The sequence below is a fragment of the Lygodium microphyllum genome, chromosome 16, assembly GCF_053477565.2.
Source record: "Lygodium microphyllum isolate KBCC chromosome 16, Lygodium_microphyllum_v1.1.10, whole genome shotgun sequence".
In the NCBI taxonomy this organism is placed as follows: Eukaryota; Viridiplantae; Streptophyta; class Polypodiopsida; order Schizaeales; family Lygodiaceae; genus Lygodium; species Lygodium microphyllum.
The window spans coordinates 103,236,054-103,254,799 of NC_141150.1; the positions used below are offsets into that span (position 1 = coordinate 103,236,054).

At 42.7% G+C, this 18,746-nt stretch overlaps 1 protein-coding gene and 1 long non-coding RNA gene across 6 annotated transcripts in view; one reads left to right on the forward strand and one right to left on the reverse strand.

Moving 5' to 3' along the window:
* The window catches only part of LOC148023180 (putative trehalose-phosphate phosphatase C), a 171,483-nt gene that overhangs the window by 37,366 nt on the left and 115,371 nt on the right, over positions 1 to 18,746 (reverse strand). For all 5 annotated transcript variants that reach the window (XR_015693620.1, XR_015693619.1, XR_015693622.1 and 2 more), the window contains 2 exons: positions 18,108 to 18,185; positions 15,479 to 15,548 (listed from right to left, as the gene is read on the reverse strand). Coding sequence is in view for 1 of the 5 variants with exons in the window: in XM_087696154.1 (XP_087552280.1) it covers positions 15,479 to 15,548; positions 18,108 to 18,185 (148 nt within the window). In the remaining 4 variants the exon portion in view is untranslated. The remainder of the gene's footprint in view (positions 1 to 15,478; positions 15,549 to 18,107; positions 18,186 to 18,746) is intronic.
* Positions 1 to 18,746, forward strand: part of LOC148023181 (uncharacterized) — a 170,683-nt gene that overhangs the window by 37,287 nt on the left and 114,650 nt on the right. The gene's annotated exons all lie outside the window — the stretch shown is intronic.

Sequence of the window (18,746 nt, forward strand, 5' to 3'; positions counted from 1 at the left end):
CATCAGTGATCGAGGGACTCCCATCCACCCAGTCAAGTGTGACAGTGCTAGACACACTAACACCTTCAATACCAGTGATGAGAGAGAGAGTGCTGCTTGTATCCCCCTCGCCTAGACCATCAGTGGATTGAGACACTTCAGCCTTCTCACCCTCCTCAAAGACTTGTGCAGTGCTAGACATTAGCAAATTCACCCTAGCTACTAGTCACTGCAGTCGAGTCAGATATGGATTTGCTAGTTTCACAGGCCCTTGGTACTCAGTACAGGGGGATTCTCCTCGTGGAAAGAGAGGTTGGTTTCATAGATCCCGACCACCTAGGGGAGGGAGGAAAGAAAGGACAAGAATCCAGCTTCACATGACTCCCTAGACTTGATCGATATCCCTACTCTTTATGAGGCTGTAGAGATTTCAAGGAAGAGACAGGATAGATTTTATACCAAGAGGCAGAGGACAAGTGTGAGTGGTGGAGCCATGCTAATCCTAAAGACTGACATGCTTTCCATGAGGATTCTCTCATGTAGCTTGAGGCATTGACAGGTGTTTGTTTCACCAAGGTTGGACTCTCATGAGAAGGGATCTGCATAGAACATCACTTGGAAGGTCAATGGACTTTCCTATTGTATAGTAGCATCACCTCTCGAAAGAGGGGATATCCCACTATAGCAGGATGTTGTTGTTTATACCAAGAGGCAGAGGACAAGTGTGGGTGGTGGAGCCATGCTAATCCTAAAGACTTATGCGCTTTCCATGAGGATTCTCTCATGTAGCTTGAGGCATTGTCAGGTGTATGTTTCACCAAGGTTGGAGACTCATGAGAAGGGGTTCTTCATAGAACATCGCTTGGAAGGTCAATGGACTTTCTTATTGTATAGTAGCATCACTTGTCGAAAGAGAGGATATCCCACTGTAGTAGGATGTTGTTGCCGATGCTCTAGTGGTGGGTGTCAGAGATTCGGGCAGGTGTCAGTAATTGTGTGGGCAACAGAGCATCGGCTGAACGCAGAACAGGATTGGGGCGTCCTGCTCTCAGGGAGGGCCTTATGCGTTTCTGTGAGACTATAAGAGGCACTTATCGGACTCTTGGTCATTTAGGCCCCTAACCCTGGATAAGAAAGAAGACAGATTTGGACCATCCTCAGTCAGTCTTTAGCTCATGTGGTTATTCGATAGTCGGTGTATGGTACAAGCTTTGGAGGCTAGGAGGGACACATGCATCGCCATTATTAGATGAGGAGAGTAGGTAGCTTGGGAGGATTTTATCTTCCTGATTAGAGTTAAAGACTCTTGGTTCATGGTAGTGTGTGGTAGATCAGCTAGCTCTCTTCAGAAGAGACCCAAGGCAAAATGCAAAGTACAAAGCAGCCCTGTAAGGGACTTTCGTACCAAAAAATCTATACAACAATGGAAAGTCTATTGCAAGGCTTGAATGAATAACCACTTGGGAGGTCTATAGTGCCATACTATATATGTCCAAATCCTAAAGAGAGTCTTTGTAGTAGATATGTTCAAAGCCTATGACATGGCATGGCTGCATCTCGAGTTCCATATGTATCAAGCAATAATGCCTAGCTATGAGCTCCCTACTGTGACAATGCCCTTAGGTCCACAATCTGTGAGAAATTTGGCACGGTGATCTTGATCACAACTTGGCCCAAGACAAGGCAACAATGATGTCTATACATCTTCATACCTGCAAGCTGAGCCTCTATTCGTGACCCAAGAAATCATCCCCCATGCAACAATCATAAGGTCTTCAATACCATGAAACAACATCCTAATGGCTCTCCTTCAGACCTCGTAAGCCCTAGGGCAAAAATGTAATATCTCTGTCTCCACTGGTTCCCTGCATCTAACACAAGGGACAGGGTCTCTACCATAGCCAACAAGCCACGTAACTACTAAACTCCTATGCATTCGTAATTCAAGAAAGAGTAAGACATGTCTTGGTCTAAAACTATTCTCCAATCTCCTCGAGATGTCAGAAGGGAAGGTGGTGAGCAGCTCAATGCCGAGTCGCCATTGGCAGCACTCTGATCTAGTTCATCTCTATCCAACTCCCCAGTCTAGTGGTGTATTGAAAAAAGGAACATCCTAGGCGTCTCTACAAATGGATCTCTCCATAACCACTCCCTAGGGTCTCATTGTTGTCTCTAAAGAGGCCTTCTCCTATATGCCCAATGCCTTCTGCAATCCATCATGCATGTCTTAGGGTTTGGGTCTACTATCAAGTCCAGTCACAATGAGCCACACCCCTAATCCTCAATCAAGAGCATCTTGAGAACTCCAATTAATCTTTTTTCTCCCTCCTAAGTCTGCCATCCTCCTATACTAAGAAAGTAAACACACTCTCTTCACTAGTAGCCACCACTACAAGAAGGATATCTCCTCTAGTGAAGAGCCCAATCCATGTCTAAGAGGTATCTGTGTCAATTCTTTGCTCAAGGGGTGCTTACCTCCTTGATGCTCTCCATAATATCTCTAGCCCCTTTGATGCCACAAAGTCTCTGCCTTTGTCCTTGAGCTATAGTTTCCACCAAATGCGTTTCCTACAGGTAGGAAATGATTGAAATGTCCAAATGTTTTTGAAATGTAGGAAATGGCTGAATTGAAATCTTGGTTCGTGACGATTACAATTGGCCTAGTTTCACACGTGGGATGAAATTGCTCTTTCTTGCCTAGTCAAAGTTGGCCTATAGATTGATGTATTCAAAGTTTAAACATGTTTAATAGCAACTTTTATGATTCATATGACATGTCACTTTGTCCATGGATTAATTTTGAAGTCCTATAAAGGCATGGATTGTTATTGATTGATTGCAGTTTTATGTTTAAGCAGTTTTTAATCTATGGCATTATGCTTCTTTTATATTTATGAAATCCACATGATGAATCGTGAAATATGGTATGCTGTGTGTATGTAAATTGTTGGTCTACTAATTGTTCACTTATGTTTTATATACAATGCTGAATTATGTACAATATGTATTTTGCTGTGGCTCATGGGACTTATACATTTATATGAATAAAAAAGTAAAATAATTTTCATCTTGAATGAAACCTGTTTTTTATGTTTTAGGAAACTTGTATGAAACCTTGGAAACCTCTTCCATACCTCCCATTTTTGAAACCCATGGCAACTATAGCTTGAGCCAGTAGCTCCAGAAAGGAAACTACTCTCCCATTTTAGAAGCTATCCATCAAGAGAACCTCCCCCATGATAAGATGGTCCTTTCTCCAATTTTGAGGACTCTCTGTCCTAAGTTTCTGGTTCAAGAGAAGTGCCCTTCTCAGCATCTCTTCAACAGTAGTTGGTCTATGTGGTGAACTGCTGGAGAACCTAATCTCCAAACCCATATAATAGATACAACAAATCAGACCTCAAAAACCTTTCCCAAGGCCTATTGTGCTGGTATGCTGAAAAATCCAATGGATGTTGGGCTGCCATGGTCCTCCATGAGTAGGAACAATGGTCTTCAGTCTCCATAGCAGTAACTTCTTGCATTTGTAAAAAAGCCCCTCATAATAAACTTCAGCATCAGTGCTCTACTTTGACTATATGGGTCAATGATATGCAAACCAGCCTTAGATTTGGGCTGAATAATGATATCCGAATCTACATTAGCCCTTGCATGACTACCACCTCCACCTAACCAAATGGAATTCCTAACAAGCTATTCACCTACCAATGCATGATCTGGAGAAGGCCCAAAAAGATGTGTAAACCTGGTTAGTCACAACCACCTCCCTCCTAGTGATAATCTAACAATGCTCCAATACATTAGCTTCTCCCTTATGCTCAATAGTAAAGGGTGCCAACTGTTGTTCTGATGCAATATCAATGCCCACATGACAACTAAGGTATCTCACTGAATACTGCGGGGAAACCAATGAAATTCTCATGTGGACTCCAATCTGGCCCAGCTCTACAAAATACCTCCATTGCAGCTACAAAGGCCCTTTTAGGTAGACAGTTGTGTCATCTGCAAAATCTAGGTCCAACTGCTGCTCAAAATCTGGGATGGGCAATCTAATACCTTGGATGCTTGTAGCTCTCTCCCTCAGAAAAGAGCTCATGGCCTGTGCAACAACTAGAAATAGAAGAGGTGCAAGAGGGAATCCTTGTCACACCGACCTCTAAATGCCAAATCTATCACCTCTAGTACCACCAATAAGAATCTGGCTATGAGTTGAGGACTAAAGAGCCGCTACATCTCTGATCCACTGCTTTGGAAAACAGATCCTCAATATGGTGCCATCCGCAAACCTTGACCAACTCTATCTAAGCCTTCTCCAAATCGAGAAATAATACAATGAGGTCTTGTCTCTTGGATTATGCAAGAGTTCTAGATTCCCAAAAGGTCAAAATATTCTCTAGGATATTGCTCTCTCAAACAAAACTTGTCTTGGAAAGGTGGATGAGGTTTGGTATCAAAAGAGATAATAGTATAAGACTAATAGCTTTAGCAAGGATTTTATATGCTTTCCAAGCAAAGTGATTAGGCTCCACTACGTAATCTCTAGTTTATCTCCCTTGCCTTTCGAGATGAGGTGAATCAATCCCTCAGATAGTATTTCTAGCATTTCTCTCGATGGCATAATCTCTTTAAATGTTGCAACAAGTCATGTATTGACCATGTCCTAGTAGCGTGAGAAGAAGGCCCTATCTAATCCATCCTCCCTTAGGCATTTTCCTAAGGGCAATGCTATAAGTTCCTCTTGAGAAAAGGAGGCCATCAAGTCTCTACTCATAGTCTCTCTAACCACCCTCCTAATGCTCAACCACAATCTCTCTTTCTCCTTTAAAACTTGGAAGACTAGTCATTGAGCCCCAATAGGGTAGTGCAATAAGTTGTGGCCACTTGCTCAACCTCCTACGGCCCTTGGGCAAGAGACACATTTGGTCTCCTAAGTATCCTAATGCCATGTTTGAAGTATCTTTGTCCACTCTCGGACATGTAGTGCGAAAAAATTTCCTTATTCACCCTTACTCTATTCGTGTCTAGAAAAAAGCCCTCGCATTTTTACTTATATTGAAACCAGCTACCTCCTCGGATAGGATGGTAAATAACCTGATTAAGCACTGACAAGAATAAAATTCATGTAATTTGAAAATGCACACTTTAGCACTTTAATCTTGGAGGACACCTTATTGGCCCCAAAATTGGCATCCCTTGTGATATTTCTTTATCTTATATTGCAAATGGAAGGAGTACAATTGAGATCCTTTGATCTCCTTCACTAATCCAAGTGTCTCTTGCTATCAAAATTGTCTTACAATCCTTCAAATCAATTTGCCCCTTAGTTTGCTTGGGGATTGGTCTTCACTTTGCTCCTTGCAAGACAAATTTAGCACCAAATTTGATATTGGTTGGCTGGTCTCTTGAATCTCCCTGAAATTCCTCAATTTTAGTTGCTAGAATTCAAGTCCCAAGCCCTCAATTCTAAGCACACATCCTGAGACAGCTATCAAAGTTTTATTATAAATTAGTGTTTACAGTAGAGATTGACTGAAATCTCTTTCTATGATGGCTCAAACTACTAGAAATGTTGAGATAACTTGAGAGATGGTTGGGGATAAGAGGGAATGTTGTAGAGAGAGAAATTTTTGAGTTTCATCACAAGAAACGCTAAAAAGCTAATGTTGCCTTTCTCAAACAACCATGTAAATTGTCACCTATAGGTTAGGATCACTAGAAAGATTGCTGCCTCCTCTTGTATGTTGTCACCTACACTAGAAGACTTGGGTCTATTGTCGCCTGCTCCTAGAGGGCTCTAAATTGCTGTCACTTGCTGTAGGAATGATCCTTGGTGGTTGAAAATCAGCAACCTTACCTTACTCTCTAATAGCCACCTCCTCTCTCACAATGGCTGGAATAGACGTCCACCAATCCCTAAAAACGTTTTTTCCACTTGTATGGCAAGTTTTGCCAAGTAGCAACCTTCTAATTCCATTTTTCAGCACTATCCAACTTATTAAAATTAATTTTAAAATATTAATTTTAAAAATTAATTGAATAATTATTCTAGTGCTTAGAAAATTAATTTCACTAGTGAAAATTAAATTGGCTGGACCAATTTGTCTTCCAAGTATCCCTAAGCAGTTATTGACTGTTAGACTAGTATTAATTAATTAATTAATGCCTCGTCTCTGATGTCACTACTGACATTAGTGGCCAATAAATTGGTCTAGGCCCAAATCTGACATTGGGTACCACCTAGTATCTGTCAGGCATAACTTATTACAACTTTTGCCTTTGACGCCCACTACATCCTTGGGGTTCTTGGTCCGTTATCATGAAATCACTGCCATATGCATCACATATGCTAAACAACCTTGCACATTTGATTAATAAATTAATCAAATATTATTGGCAAGATTAAAGCATCTCAAAATTTCACATCCCAGTGACATATATTGTGACCTAATCTACCTACATCCTAGCTACCTTTCCTTCTCTCTTGGAGTGGTGCCAATGGAGCTCTAGAACCTTGGAGAAGTCATTTTGAGGTGAAAATATGAAGTATAAGAAACTCTCTAAAGAGTGTCTAAGTACATCACAAATACAATGGTTATGTGAACAACCAATCTGGTGGACTTTAGTGCTAGCATAGTTTCCAAGAAACCCATTTCACAAAGTTAGGAAATTCGTTTCATAAACGTATGAAACACCTATTTTAAACTTTTACAAATGCCATACCTTAAATCTCTTGAAACTTTTGTAATCATCATTTATCATGGATTTACTTAGGCATGTTGACATGGATATTGACATTGATTAACAAAGTCTTGTTTTGAGTTGTTATCTATGATGATTGCATATATTGATGGCTCATTTTACAACTAAAGTTGATGTTGGGCCGTGTTTTCTACATCCATGAGTCATACAGTATATGTATATAAAACTATCATACCCTTTTATATCTCAAATGAAACCTGTTTCTAACATTTTACAAAACTATACGAAACCTATGAAATGCATTTCATACCTTCTATTTAGCAACCCTTGGCAACTTTGAGTGCTAGACCATTTGAGGGGCCATATGGAAGATAGTGTCCAAGTCCGAAGTCTACAGAAGGCCTGTCTCCTCTTCCTCATCCTCGTAGAGATGCCTCACATCCTCTCCCATCTCACGTAGAGAGCATGCATAATCTCTATCCAAATCCTCGGAAAAGTCTCTTCTATGGATACATCTTGAAGGTCTATAGCGTGATTGTACCTCATGGTCAAGATATAACCAGCCATAATACTAGCAATCAACTACCATTTGTGATGGTGTCCTTGAGTCCATTGTGCTTGCAAGTAGTTCGGAGTGGGAATCTTGCTAAAATGCTATCCAATGATGAGGGAAAAAGGCTCCTCTAAACATCCTTAAGGCTTAGACACATGCTGGGTCTCTATCTGTGATCCAAGCTGCACTTCCTCAATTTGTGACCATGGTCTCTACTATGCTATGGAATATCATCACGAGGGCTCTCCTCCATATGTCCTAAGCCCCGGGATAGTGCCATACGCAGTGTCTTTGGGTCTCTTTTGGCTCACCACATCTCACGCATGCCACTAGATCCCTACCATATATATGTCGAGTGCCAATTGCTAAGCTCCTATGAGCTAGTAGCCATAGTAAGAGAGATATCTTACTAGACCTATAGTTCTCATCTAGCCTCCTCCAAAAGTTTGATAAGAAATGGTCTAATATACCAAATCTGTGCCCATGAGAGGTGGGAGGTGGCTGTTGGCTATCCCTTGATAATACTTATTTGGATCCTTTCCCCCCCAGAATAGTAGTGTAGCCAAAGACGCCGACATCACATGGTCTACAAAGAAATGGATCCCTCCACACCCACTCTCCTAGATCCCACAATAATCTCTGTAGAGGCCGCCTCTAATCAGCCCAATGTCTCCATCCATCTACAAGACAACGAGCGTCTGACGGGCGTGGACGAGCGTCTGACAGCGAGCGTCTGACGGGTGGGACTGTCGTGAGTGCCGCCACTAGGGAGCTGCTCTGCAAGGTCACATCTCTGCACAGGGAGACAACCACTGTCATGCGGACACGAATGTACTTAGAATGACATGAATGCTGGCTTGTCTGCTGTGTCCTGGGTGAATGTACTGTGGCAGCAGTGACGAATGCAGACACTCTCAGATTGCACTTACTCTCTCAGACTGACATAAATGCAGGCACTGTGAATGTACTGTGGCAGCAGTGACGAATGCAGACAGCCACTAGGGAGCTGCTCTGCAAGGTCACGTCTCTGCACAGGGAGACAACCACTGTCCTGCAGGACACGAATGTACTTAGAATGACATGAATGCTGGCTTGTCTGCTGTGTCCTGGGTGAATGTACTGTGGCAGCAGTGACGAATGCAGACACTCTCAGATTGCACTTACTCTCTCAGACTGACATAAATGCAGGCACTGTGAATGTACTGTGGCAGCAGTGACAAATGCAGACACTCTCTCAGATTGACATGAATGCAAACTGACATGAATGCAGACACTGTGAATGTATCGTGGCAGCAGTGACGTATGCATACACTCTCCCAGATTGCAGACACTCTCTTAGACTGACATGAATGCAGACGTTGTGAATGCACTGAGACTGCAGATGTACTCAGACTGATGTGAACCTTGCATGCTGTGTGGACTGGAAACCTACGTGATCTCAGACTGACGCACATTAACATTTCATGTTACAGTCATATCTTATGATGCAGTCACATTGACAGTCTATGACATACTGTCTCTAGTTCATGCTAGAGTGATAGTTTATGTCACTGGTTTACTACTCTACCCAGACTGTAAACAGTTTTATGCTATAGCGCATACTATAATTACGATGGAAGAAACTGACAATGAAGGAATCACAAAACCAGCCATGGAGACAATGTTTCATACACCGCCAAAGAACACGAGGTACAAAACCTATGGGCGTAAAACCCGAGATTGGAATGTCTCTCCAGGGTCGAGTAGATATGGGAAGACATCCCACAAAATTAATGAAACACTATATGAGGAGATGTTGACCATACTCCGTGCTGAAATACGTACCATGAGGAAGGAAATGGAAAAGGACATACAAGAGCAGGTTCGAGCTGAAATGATGGAAGAACTAAAAAAGGAGATGCAACAAACTTTGGATGCACGCATGGCAGAGAAAGACTCATTGATCTCTAATCTACAAGAAGAACTAGACGAATGCAAAAAGAAACTGGACACACAAAAGGAACCACAAACCACACCGGAACTACAAAAAGAAATGGATGTTTTAAAAAAGGACATGCACACCTATCCAAGTGTGGTGGAAGGCACCCAAAAGAAAATGGAGAATGTTGAGAATACCGTCAAAGAAAATGCAGAATGGATAGATGTGGCAAAAAAGAACAAAGGAATGCATGGCAACAAAGTGGAAGTCATGAATGCCACCTTGGAAGAAGAGGCAAAAAGGCGGGTACGCGCACTCCACGTAAGAGTGGTTGGACTAGACGAGAAAAGCTCCCCAATTGAAGATGCTACAGCTCTTGCCACCAAAATTGGAGCTACAAATGTACCCATCATTGGGGCTTGGCGAGTCGGGAAGGTTGACACAAAAACAAAAGTCCTCATCTTGAAGTTTGGAGACCTGGGAAAGAAGAGAGCCTTCCTCTCTAAGAGGATCGCTCTCAAAGGAGAAAAGATCTACCTAGATGAAGACCTCACCCCAGCCCAGTTAGCCCACAGGAGGGAAAATATGCCACGGGTTCTAGAGGCACGGAAAGCAGGTAAATGGGCTGTATACAGAGATGGAAGAGTCATCATCACAGAGAAAAGGACGGCATGACGGTGCGCGGCCTATGAGACCCTGAAGTTCACACTGTGGAATTGCAATGGCTCCCTTAAGACAGATGTAGGTTATTTTGAGGATACTTTCAAAGGTATAGACATTGCTATGTATACTGAGACACATCAATGTAAAGACAGCCGTTTACCTGATGTATATGGATATAGATGGGAAAGTGTATATCGCCCTCAGCCTAGACGGCCTGGAGGGACGAGGGGATCAGGAGGTGTGGCAATTCTATTTAGAGAAGAGCTCCGAGATACAATCCAAGTGGTACATAGAGATGTAGAGGCAAGATACATGTGGATCAGGTTACGTACAAGCAGAACTCGCGACATGTATATTGCCATATGCTATTTTCCCCCTGCATACTCTAAGTTTGCCCCTAAAGAGGCATCCTCGTATACACCACTATATGAGGACATAATGGGATACATGAGAATTGGGGATGTTCTACTAGCAGGAGACTTTAATGCACGCACAGGAAACAACCAATCTGCTTTCTTTGACACTAGTGATGAGATGTTCAAAGATATTGCATTAGATGAAGTGGGATTAGTTAGATCAGCCCAAGATAGAGAGAGAACAGAATATGGAACACACCTACTGGCACTGGGAAGTGCACATGGTTTGGCCATCCTTAACGGGCTACCACAGTGGCCAAGATCTAATGGCTTCACATGTTGGAATAACAAGAAGGGGTCAAGCACAGTGGACTATTTGATTGGATCACCCAACTTGCTACCTGACATAAAAAGTTTTGAAATCTCGGACAGACCAAATGGATTAGTAGCAGACCATGCTATTCTAGCTTTCACAATGCAATATGGGCATATACATGAAGCACAGTCACATATACCAAAATTACCACGCTATGATTTTGTGGAAGCGACCTCACACATATACAGCATTACTGTGCGAGATGCATTGAGGGAGCTAGACACACATGCCTCTCTGGATGAGTTTACAGGACAGTTGGCCGAGATAATACACACTTCAGCAGCATACGCTTTCCCACACACTACACCGTCAGATAAACCTCCACGAGGTAATGCTCCACAGAATGGCTGGTATGATGATGAGTGCAGAGAGACACGAGCACGTTTTCAGCGAGAGCTGGCACTTGGTATATGCACCCATAAGCATGCTCGAACACTCTTCAGACGGTTGGTACGCAAAAAGAAGTAGGAATACCTGAGCAGACTAGAAACAGAAATGTATTCCATGTTCTTGGGGCAGGACAGCAAGAGAGCATGGAAAAAGATGCATGAGAGCAAGCCACCCCTACAAATTACTAGACCGGATGATTGGCATGGATATGCTTGCACACTCTATGATATCCCTGGCCAAGAGCCTATGCCACTCCCCCCAACCTCAAGACCAGCAAATTGCAGATTTTTCACAGAAAAAAAAGTGAGGAATGCCATATGGAAGCTGAAAAATGGAAGAGCCCAAGACCATGAGGGTTTAGTGGCTGAACACTTCACGCATGCCTGTGATATTCTGGCACCAACGCTGGCTCACATCTTTAATAGGGCAGTTTGTGAGGGATTTCCAACCTGTTGGTCAGACCATATTATTGTGCCGCTCTTTAAGTGTGGAGACCCCGCGCTACCTAGTAACTACCGAACTATCATGATTGGACACATGCTGGCCAAGATATATGGCTCTATCGTGGAACAAGCGTTGAGTGAATGGGCCGAGATGCATGGCCTGAGGTCAAAAGGCCAGGCTGGCTTCAGGAGGGGATATACAACTCTAGACCATATCTTTACGTTGAGGGCAATCGTTGAAGAAGGCAAGGCATTCAAGAAAAAGATCTATTGCTGTTTTGTGGACTTTCGCAAGGCCTTTGACACAGTGCCACGTGCTAGACTCATGAAAAGAATGCAAAACATCGATATGCCCGTAGAGATACAGTGGAGTATCTATGCCCTATATGAGACAGTGACAGGCAGAGTACGAACACCTGAGGGTATCTCAGATACAGTCAATAGCACCATTGGGGTGAAACAAGGCTGTCCACTTTCACCGACACTTTTTGGGCTGTATATAGATGAAATTTCAGAATATGTGGATAGGACAGGTGGGGTCGGAGCCAGCCTAGCTGGAGTGCTGATACCATTACTGCTTTATGCCGATGATATTGTACTTATATCTGACTCACCTGAGGGACTAAATAGACACTTGGATGCATTATCAGCTTTCTGCAGAGATAGAGATCTTAAGGTGAACCTTGGGAAAACTAAAGTTATGGTATTTAACACTTCAGCTGCTTGGGTGACAAGAGCTGAGCACCAGTTTACTTTTGACGGAGAGCCAGTGGAGATGGTTAGGCAGTATGTTTATTTGGGGATCACATTGAAGGGACCACAGTTCTCTTGGAGAGAGACATCAGAGGCTCGTTTGGCAAAAGCATATGCAGCCTTAGGGGCATTGGAGAGGCAATGTGCTCACATACAATTTCATGAGCCGCGCACCAAACTGTGGCTTTTTGACACCTTGGTTACACCCACACTCCTATATGGGGCAGCTATTTGGGGTCCGAGTCTGTTTCACACGAGGAGACAGCCTTTGGGAGACCAGGATGGACCAGAGAAGGAATACTATGATGGATGGGAACATATGGAAAGACCACTGGTCATGATGATCTCACGCATGATACGAGCGAAGAGCTCGACCCCACATGAGATTATCAGAGCTGAGTTGGGGGCATCACCCATGGTGGCTGAGGCCTTGGTTCAGGCAGTGACTTTCATACATAGACTATGGGAGCTCCCCCAAGATAGATACCCACGGCTAGCCCTGGCCTCTTCTAGACAACTAGCAGCAGACGGTGACAGGCACTGTTGGTATGCTCAGATGAGTACATGGATGCGTCTACATGGTCTGCAGATTGACAGACTACCCCCCTTTGACTATAGCCTGGATTGCCCTACACTTGACCTAAGCCGATCGGAGCTAAACCATGTGATCAGAGCAGACATACTGAAGTTAGATACGGAGAAGACCTGGATCCGACCCCCCTCGCCCCATGGCACGAGGATGGCACACTACCAGACCCACTTCCTCCAGGTATCTGAGGATGGTTTCATCACCCGACCCAATTACATGGACACACAGCTGCCTCATGGACTACGCACAGCTATTGGTCAGATCCGCACCTCATCCCACCACCTGAGGATTGAGACAGGCAGATGGGAGGGTATACAGACAGAAGAACGCATATGCCCACTATGCGACAGAGAGCCAGAGACAGAGGAACACTACATCTGCCGATGCACTGTATATTACGACATACGAGGTAGATACCACTGTCTGTTTCGAGAGGGTTTTGGACCCCTAAGACGGATCATGCAGTATGAGGATCAGAGATGCTTGGGATTTTTCCTCTTGGAGCTCCAGAGGCGCAGAGCAACAATTCTACGGAGTAGGAGGCCCCCACAGCTCGGCTCACATAGACAGAGAGCAGTCACTGACTTTTTCATGGATACACGACAGAGTATGGCAGATACCACTACTACGGCCACACAGCCTACAGGAGTACATCATCTTTGGACCTCATCTTCTGTAGGTGTCCCTTTGGATAGAGCAGTTGCACTTAGCCGGTCTAGGCGCCCACGTCCACCCGGACGAAGGCCTAGACATCCACACCACAGACAAATTAAAGCCATCATTGAGCGCCACAGGAGACAGATGCCAAGACGCCTTAGCTATGCAGAGATACACCTCCCTAGAGAACAGACATATCATTGATGGAGAGTTTTCCTTTCTCTACTCTCACTTTCAGATCACTGACATGTTTCCCTTTTATGGGACACTATTTCATTTCCTTTTCAGTCTTATAGGCATGTTTTTCATCTTTTTTCTCGTTCTAGATGAGAAACACACCATCATTGTATGTACTGCTTTGGTCTCATAGGCCACATTGGCCTTTTAGAGACGTTAATATACTCTCTCTCTCTCTCTCTCTCATAGTATGCCACTACTTTGATCATTTGTCTCGAGCATTTTGTGAACTCTGTGCGATCCAAGTCCTCTCATTGGAGGCGTCCATCTTAGTCAATCGGAAAAGTGATTGTACTATCTTTGTTGGTTGCAATGACTGCTAGAAGGATATCCCCTCTAGAGAAGAGACCAATTGAGGTCTAAGAAGTGTGTACATGTGTCCGTTAGTCGAGAGTTCTCTCTTGCTAGCCGTTAGGGGCATGGCAATAACTTCCCATTGCACTAGAAATCCTCTCTTTTGGGAGGTGGTGTTCCTATTATATAAGGAAGTTCACTAATCTCCAACCAGTGCTCTATGAAGATCCTATCTCATGAGGTTCCACCGAACAATTGTCCACCAAAGCCTCAAATGTTCCATAAGAGGATCCTTGTGCAGAGTGACCGAGTCTCTTAGACCGGCATGGTTCCATAGCCCATGCTTGTCTCTTTTGTTGCCTCGTATAAAACCGGTCATGTCACATCATGCTACAATCTCTATAGCCTCATGAAGAGAGCGGAACTCACAAGAGTGTAAAGAATCATCTGAATATGTATCCAACTTGTCCTTGCTCCCTCCTCCCCCTCCGATGGATGGATAGTATTTGTGAAACCATATCCTCCTCTCTCTCCTTATTAAGAGAAATGCTTCACTCCTACTGATTGCTGGGACGTTAGAGTCCAACTAATTGGTGGAAGCCAGGGCTATCGGGACAACCATACGTGTGCCAAGCACATCAAGTGTTGTCGTAGATGGCTTGGGGGGAGGGGTATGTGTGTGTGTTGCTCATTCCCAGGTGGAGGGGATGTGGTTATCATCCTAGATGGTAAAGTAATTGGTGCCATCCTAGGTGTCTAAGCAGGCTGTTCCTCTATCATCATTGGTGACCTGGGAGAGGAGGGATCAGGCATAACCATCTTTTCTGCCATGAGTGTTGATGGTGCAGCTATTGTTGCGTCTCTGTAAGCAGCAAGCTTGGGGTTTGTGTGATCACACTCTCCATTGTCTCTCAAGGTTTCTGCTCCTGTCCTTGTCTCACTCCTTGTCTCTGTCTCTATTTGCACCATTGTCTAGTGGTTTGTTCCTACACCACTCTCTCTCACTCATGTGAGGAATGAGTTCTACCCCCATTCTGAACAGAGGTCAGATGAGGCCCAGCTATCTATCTGTTCTGCTGAGTCTTGGGGCAGTCGGTTGCAAGGTGGTTGGTATCCAAAAGATGAAGCACTACCCTTGGAGGCTAGCATGTAGCATACCGTTTGGAGCATAAACCCTTGTGCATCGAGAGGATCCTGATGGCTTGAGGAAGAGAGCCCAATGAAGAAGTGGTGACCATAACGCTAACTGATGGGTGCAAAGTGATTAGCCTTGTAAGCATCACATTCATTCATAAGTCTGATAGTTATAAGGCTAATCTTGGAAGCAAAAATACATACGTAATGAGGGCAAAGTATGCATAGTTAAAATGAAAAGCTTCATGTGCAATTCATTAATCCTTTGTTCAACACATCACTCAAAGCCTGGATCATTAGCATGCATACTTCATCTATTAGAAAATCTATAAATTCCAATAGTGTGAGCATCTAAATTTAGAGAGCATGATGATATGAGACTAATACATGGGCATAAGCACATATAAAATAATGTTGGGTTGACTAAATTGATTTACCTAAGGACTTCAATAAAAACTCTAGTGCCTTCCCTTTGTGCCATTCTATATTTGGTCGGAGCTCCAATACCTATTGAAACATAAGTTGAGTCTCTAACTTGTTAGAAGGAAATTTAAAATCCATGGTAAACATTATGCCCATTTAAGATTCATGTAAAATAGCAATCAACTATCATATAAATATATAGGGGTAGAATAGATTAACACAACCAAACTTGAATGACAAGAATGAATTCAAAAAATAGTTTGTCATGTAAAGCTATATGCAAAAAAATAAAAGGTTTCAGAGTTACCACTAAGCAACAAACCAATAGATCACATGAAGTCTCACATGCATGGGCGTGGTAAGAACACAGCACATCTCAAAGCCAGCCATGCCCCATACTGAACAAACGATCTCAAAATAAATGCATGTTTCACATCAAGGTACTCCTCTACTACAGTATGCAGCTCGGAAGAGTCCATTTTGTTGAGTTTGGACTGGGCTACAACTATGTGTCTTATCAGTATGTAGAAGTACTCTTGAAGTTGATGAAAGAAACAAAGTCTTCACTTTGAGGAATACTGCAATAAAACTTGCTATTCTACTCAGTTTCTTTCAGAAAAAGGATTTATGAAGCATATATAACAATATTTGCATCTTTATCTCAAGTAGCACAAAGTCTCACGCATAGTACGATTTCCTATTTTCTACCATTGCTAGCTTGGATCCTGGATGCATTGGTGCAGCCTATTATGGTATGAAAAAAATAGGGAGACCATCTCGATAAGACTTGTTTGTACTCACTTAGTTACTCTTCACAGAGTTTCTTGTACTTCGTATTTACCTCAAGGGGTTTTCTCCGAGATGTTATCAATAGAATTCTCTTTTCTTGGAAAACAAAGATATATTCACTCTTCAATCAACTCTCTCATAGAACATTCTAGGAGTAACAAGATTGGCAAACAATTGCAAAAGATTTGTTGAGAAGATGGGGGATTTCTCATGCAAACATGCAGATTTTGGCCTCTCTATAGCATGTCCTTCATGTTGAAGTCTTGGCTTCTAAGCCTTGAGATTTCCAGTATATAAGTTTATCTCTCATACAAATGCACGTTCAATACAACAAATGCTTTGGTACCACATAACCCATATGTTTGAAAATAATCATACTTTAAACAATCTGACCCATCATTCAAACTTAACCAAAGTTTTTCCAAGTGGCTAATACAAAGTAATTTTTGAGTACCAATATGAAATCTTGATGCCAACTCAAACAAATCTTGAGCTTCCATAGCTCTTTCCATGTTATTCTTTTGAGCTCTAAGAATCATGAAATAATCAACCACCAATGACTGTCACCAGTGATCATGCACGCTTCAAGTTCTCCAATTCAACAGACTGGTGACCGGAATCCATCGGCTCTCTCCATCTCTCTGTCTTTCTCTCGTTCTGAATTCCTAAAGAGTAATTATATAAATTATTGAAAAAGTACAAGAGTACAAGAATCACCAAAAACTAAAGAGATGGCAGAACAGCTGAGGAAACTGCCATATGCCAGGGGACTAAATCCTCCTGAGGGAGAAGGCCTGTGTGCTGAACAAGATCAAACTATGGAGAAGACCTCTCACTCTAGCAACATGACTTTGAACACCTGAATTGGAATAAAAAATAAAGGTATTCTGGGTGACCCAGTTATTGTTTCTATGGCTGAAAGGCTTGTTAGGAGAATAGGGGGGTTGCTATCTACAATGTTGGCTGGTTGTTTTCTTTTTCCACTGTTTTCTCATTTCCTACTGGGTACTGACTTTATTTGGTCTTGGTTATCGTGTGGAAAGATTCTGTAACCATCAAGCTTGCTGGCCATGCTTTGTCTATCCGAAGGTGGACTGTTTTACTAGGGTTTACGATCATACTTTTCTCAGGACCTGGGATTCTGGCACCTTCTGTCACTGTCAGCCACATATGGTCTGGCACTACAGACCTCCTGATTTGTTATTCATTTAGGCCTTGTGATAGACTTCCCTTTGTCCTATATTATCTGTTCTGGAAGTCCCTTACACAGGGTGGTTTAGTACACTGTACTTAGCCTTTGGATAGTTTGTCCTGAGGAGATTTATTTCTAGAATTTCCTTTCTCTGAGGAAAGAAGACAGACTGCTGTCCAAACTTTGTGCAGACACGTATTTGAATTGAATACAGCATGTGGGCATGTGTGAGGCACTGTTTAGTTGTTTTACTTTGGTTCACCATTATGAACAGCAACTGTCTATTGAGGGATCTTGCTGTTTGCAGCCTACATCTTGTTCTTTGTTGCTTTAGGAATGAGGATTGAAGAGCAAAGGCATGTGGATGCTCAAAGGATTGTGTAGTGCTGGCATGCTTGCAGCTTGTGTTGATTGATTAATACAATTTGCAAGGGACTCATATGCTGACTAGTTATGACTGGTGGGTGTCTGTGGAGGCCTACTGTCTATTTCAGATTTTTAGTTTAGTCTTCAATCGTGCTCTTGAATACTAGGAGTCTACTAAATGCACAGTGACTATAATCAGGCCATGAAATCAACAGTAAACACATATCTATCTTGTGAAAACATCCATTGAAATCATAAAACAAACATGTCACTCTACGAAATAAATAAGCACAAACCTTTCGACCTTGCGTCAGTGTCAATTCAGGGTATTTTTCTAATATTAGTTGTACCTCCTTTGCAAGAGAGATCCAATCCTGAAGAGACCCCAACAAACAAAGTTCTTAGAAAGAATGTGTAGAACAGCACAGGTTTACATTAGCATTAAGCTACAGCAGATTCAAAAAGACCTTTATTTTTCCCTAGACAAGAAAAATTGTATCAATAATCACCCCACAGTAAGGTTGAAAACAATACTTGCCATGTATAGGAACACAGTGATACAAGAGGAAATAACAAGGGATAGTCTAATACAAGGGATTAACGAAAAGTGAATCTGGAGGTCTATAATGCCAAAATGTATGTAGCTCTACATAGATGTCAAAGTCCCATGTATCCATCCCATCCTAGATAGGGTGGATGTATTAAGATGCCCAATTAAATCCCCTCTATTTTTTTATGATTCTTGTACGTAAGGATAATCAATTATGTGGATGACTAGCCAACATGTAGGGGTCAGGTGCGGAATGCATGTCCCATTAAGATGATGTCTATAAACCTCACATCGAGGCCACTGTTGAGGAAGCTAGACAATGCTGACAACATCAGAAACAAATAGAATGCAGATGACCAGCAAACCAGAAAAGGCTATGAATCCA